The 3163-nt window shown below is 34.6% G+C and overlaps 1 protein-coding gene across 1 annotated transcript; it reads left to right on the forward strand.

The window, feature by feature from the left end:
* The first annotated feature begins 1771 nt into the window (after positions 1-1771).
* On the forward strand, positions 1772-2536 carry LOC109217987 (E3 ubiquitin-protein ligase ATL23-like). Its single transcript, XM_019382296.1, has 2 exons — positions 1772-2030; positions 2151-2536. The coding sequence occupies exons 1-2, from the start codon at positions 1772-1774 to the stop codon at positions 2534-2536; spliced, it is 645 nt and encodes a 214-aa protein (XP_019237841.1).
* Positions 2537-3163: the final 627 nt, after the last annotated feature.

Genomic DNA, 3163 nt, shown 5'->3' on the forward strand with positions numbered 1-3163 from the left:
TACTTATAATTTGAGATAACAAAAAAGAATTTCCCTCGATTTGAAGAATTTAATGACACAAAATAACGATCCTCTTTATTGGAAAATCAGTAGGTTACACAACTCAAAGTCTTTTAAATTTGGGAGCTTATAAGCTATTTTTTCTCTGCTTTGTGTTAATGTCCCTTTTAACTTCTGAATAAATCGTTATAGCTCGATGATTAAAGGCAATAATTTAAGAAAGTGTTTTACTTCTTGGCACTTATTTTTCCACTAATTTATACGAGGATAATGCATGCATGTACTAAAGTAGAAACAAACTCAGAAAGGAAAAGACAAAACAAATATAACAAAAATAAAAGGAAAGACTGTGGGATAGTATTTGTGGCTGACAACTAAGCAAAAAGCACTATGCAGTGCAGATTACAATTTTAAATAAAGAAAGAAGAAATCCCCCAAAGCTACTTCTGTGATCAGCTTCAAGAAACTGTTAGTTTGTTTTTGTTTGGCTGTCTAACCCCCCCCCCCCCCAACAAACCCCACCAACACCAAATTAATTACTAGCTCAATTTCAATTTATGTGAACCTGTTTCACTGAGCACGAAGTTTAAAAAATAAAGACTTTTGGAATTTGTGGTCTTAAACAAGTCAAAAAAGGGTCCAGAGTATTTGTGTGGTTATAAAAGCTTCTCATTAAGGATAGAATTGTAAGTTTAAGCCAAATTATTTTCAAATTTAGAAAGAAGTCATTCTTTTTTGAACGGGCCAAGAAAGAAATAGGTTCACATAAAGTGGAAGAAGAAATTAGAAGATAATGGTTAAATTAAAAATAAAGATAATTCAAAAAGGTATAACAGAAATAAAAGGAAAAGAGAGTGGGATAGACTAGTACTTGTGGCGAAATAGGCATGGAAGGCACTAAACAGTTTTTCTAGCTTTGCCTTCCCAATGGAACAATACCTCTTTCTTACCGAAATTATTTGTTACTCCCTCATGTCCACTTTAATTGATTTTTCAGTTTTTTTTAAAGTTCATAATATTTGATTTTTTTATATTTCAAAAAGAAATTTACTTCTTTTTTCTAAAGTTGTCCTTGGAGTAAAGAGCCTATGAGTATTTATTGTGTTTCCATTGAACAAATTAACGTCAATTTCATTATTAATTACTCCCTCCGGTCCAAAATAAGTGATTTTTGGATGTTTTCACACAAATTAAGAAATTCACCTTTTAGCATTAATTAGCAATAGAATTGACCATATTAACCTTTACTATCTCACATAAACACTCCTAACACATATTTCAACACTATTTACTTCAAGGACAATGTAGGAAAAAAATAATTAATTCATTCTTGAAATCTGGAAAAATCACTTATTTTGGACCACAAGAAAAAGGCCAAAAAATCACTTATTTTGGACCGGAGGTAGTAACAAACTAGCCATATGATTGAATGTTTGACTGACCATTTTGAGAAATAACTTTTGGAAAAAAAAAAGAGAATTATCGCAATATTCAACAAAATAAAAATCTTGGGTTCTGAAATTTTTTAGTCCAACCGAATCGACGGGATTTTGAAAATGTTTCCCTATAAAATCTCACAAAGTCATCTATACAATTCATACTTGGACTCCTAATAAAACTCTATTTCTTCTAGAATGATGCAATATCTCAATTCTCATCTCATTTATAAGCCCTTTTTATCTGTTCTAAATGATTTAATTAACTCATTACCCTAACCCCCTTTTCCCTTCTTAAAACCATTGCAAATTCATCGCATCATAGTAATTTCACAATGCCGGGATACCTCCGAAGGCCTTCACCATCACCACCACCACCAAACCCCGTCGCTCCGCCAACTCCACCTCCTTTTCCTCTTCGTCATCCTCCACCTTATGGCATCCGTTTTCCTCCTCCTCCTCCTCCTCCATTATGGCCTCCGTTTCCTGTACCACCCTATCCACAGCGACGTCCGGGAAGACCAGCTATGGTTCATCCTCCTCCTCTACCCCCAGAAATTTTGGCACTTATTATTGGACAACCACCAGCACGAGGTCCACCTCTAGTTCGACCATATTTTAATCGGCCATATGCACCTTCTCCACCTTGGAATCGTCCCCGCCACTATANACTCACTTGAATTTAATCGCATTATTAAACAATGCTTCTTACAGTGTTTCTTGCACTTTTTCTTCCCTGTGTTGGTATGAGCGTTGTTTTTCTTGTCTACATCTGTTTAGTTTGGTATGCAGCAACTTACCACCACTCTAGTACCCATCAAGATCAACCTGTGAAGCCCACAAAAGAAAATGGTCTTTCAGCTGAACAACTGGATAAACTCCCCAAAATCACAGGCAAAGACTTAGTTTTAAGCAATGATTGTGCAGTATGTTTGGAGAATATTGAAAGTGAACAATTTGTGAGATTGGTTCCTGGTTGTAATCATGGATTCCACCTTGAATGTGCTGATATGTGGCTTTTAAAACACCCCTTTTGCCCTGTTTGCAGAAGCAAACTTAAGTTAGAGCTTTTCAATGATTCTGAATGCAACCCCTGCTGAAAAAAAGTTTTTTTTTTGTGTGTATTTCTTTTTTGTTCTTTTGTTTTATTGTTTTATTAGGTTAGGTGATGAAGGGTGTCAGACCAGTGAACAGATGGTAGAGTTTCTACAAAGATGAATAGTTTGTCTACATCCACTGTCTATAAATCTTGATTATTATTGAATCTTCTACTTATTACAGTAGTAGTAAATTTTTCTTCTTTTGCTTCTTCTGTTATTCTTATTAGAGATAATTAAGTTTACTAGAGTGGTTATTTCAAGTTGTTTGTCACCAATAATTGATGCGAGATTTTTCTGGTGACTTGCCCTGCTCCGAGTCGGAAACCAAAATGTTGCTATTTTGGACTCAAAACACATAAATAGATGTAAAAAAAAAAGGTAACAAAAATATATATAGCGCCAGAAATAGTGGCGCTATATATAAACGGTAACAGCACCGTTAATATATAGCGCCACTATTTCTGGCGTTATACACTATGAGTGATATAACGCCATTATTTCTGGCGTTATACACTGACAGTGATATAGCGCCAGAAAGAGTGGCGTTATATCCTTTTTTTTCCTGACCAGTACAATAATTCAAAATAAAGCGCCAACTTATTTGGCGCTATATATGTAAAAAAAAAA

The sequence above is a fragment of the Nicotiana attenuata genome, unplaced genomic scaffold, assembly GCF_001879085.1.
Source record: "Nicotiana attenuata strain UT unplaced genomic scaffold, NIATTr2, whole genome shotgun sequence".
In the NCBI taxonomy this organism is placed as follows: Eukaryota; Viridiplantae; Streptophyta; class Magnoliopsida; order Solanales; family Solanaceae; genus Nicotiana; species Nicotiana attenuata.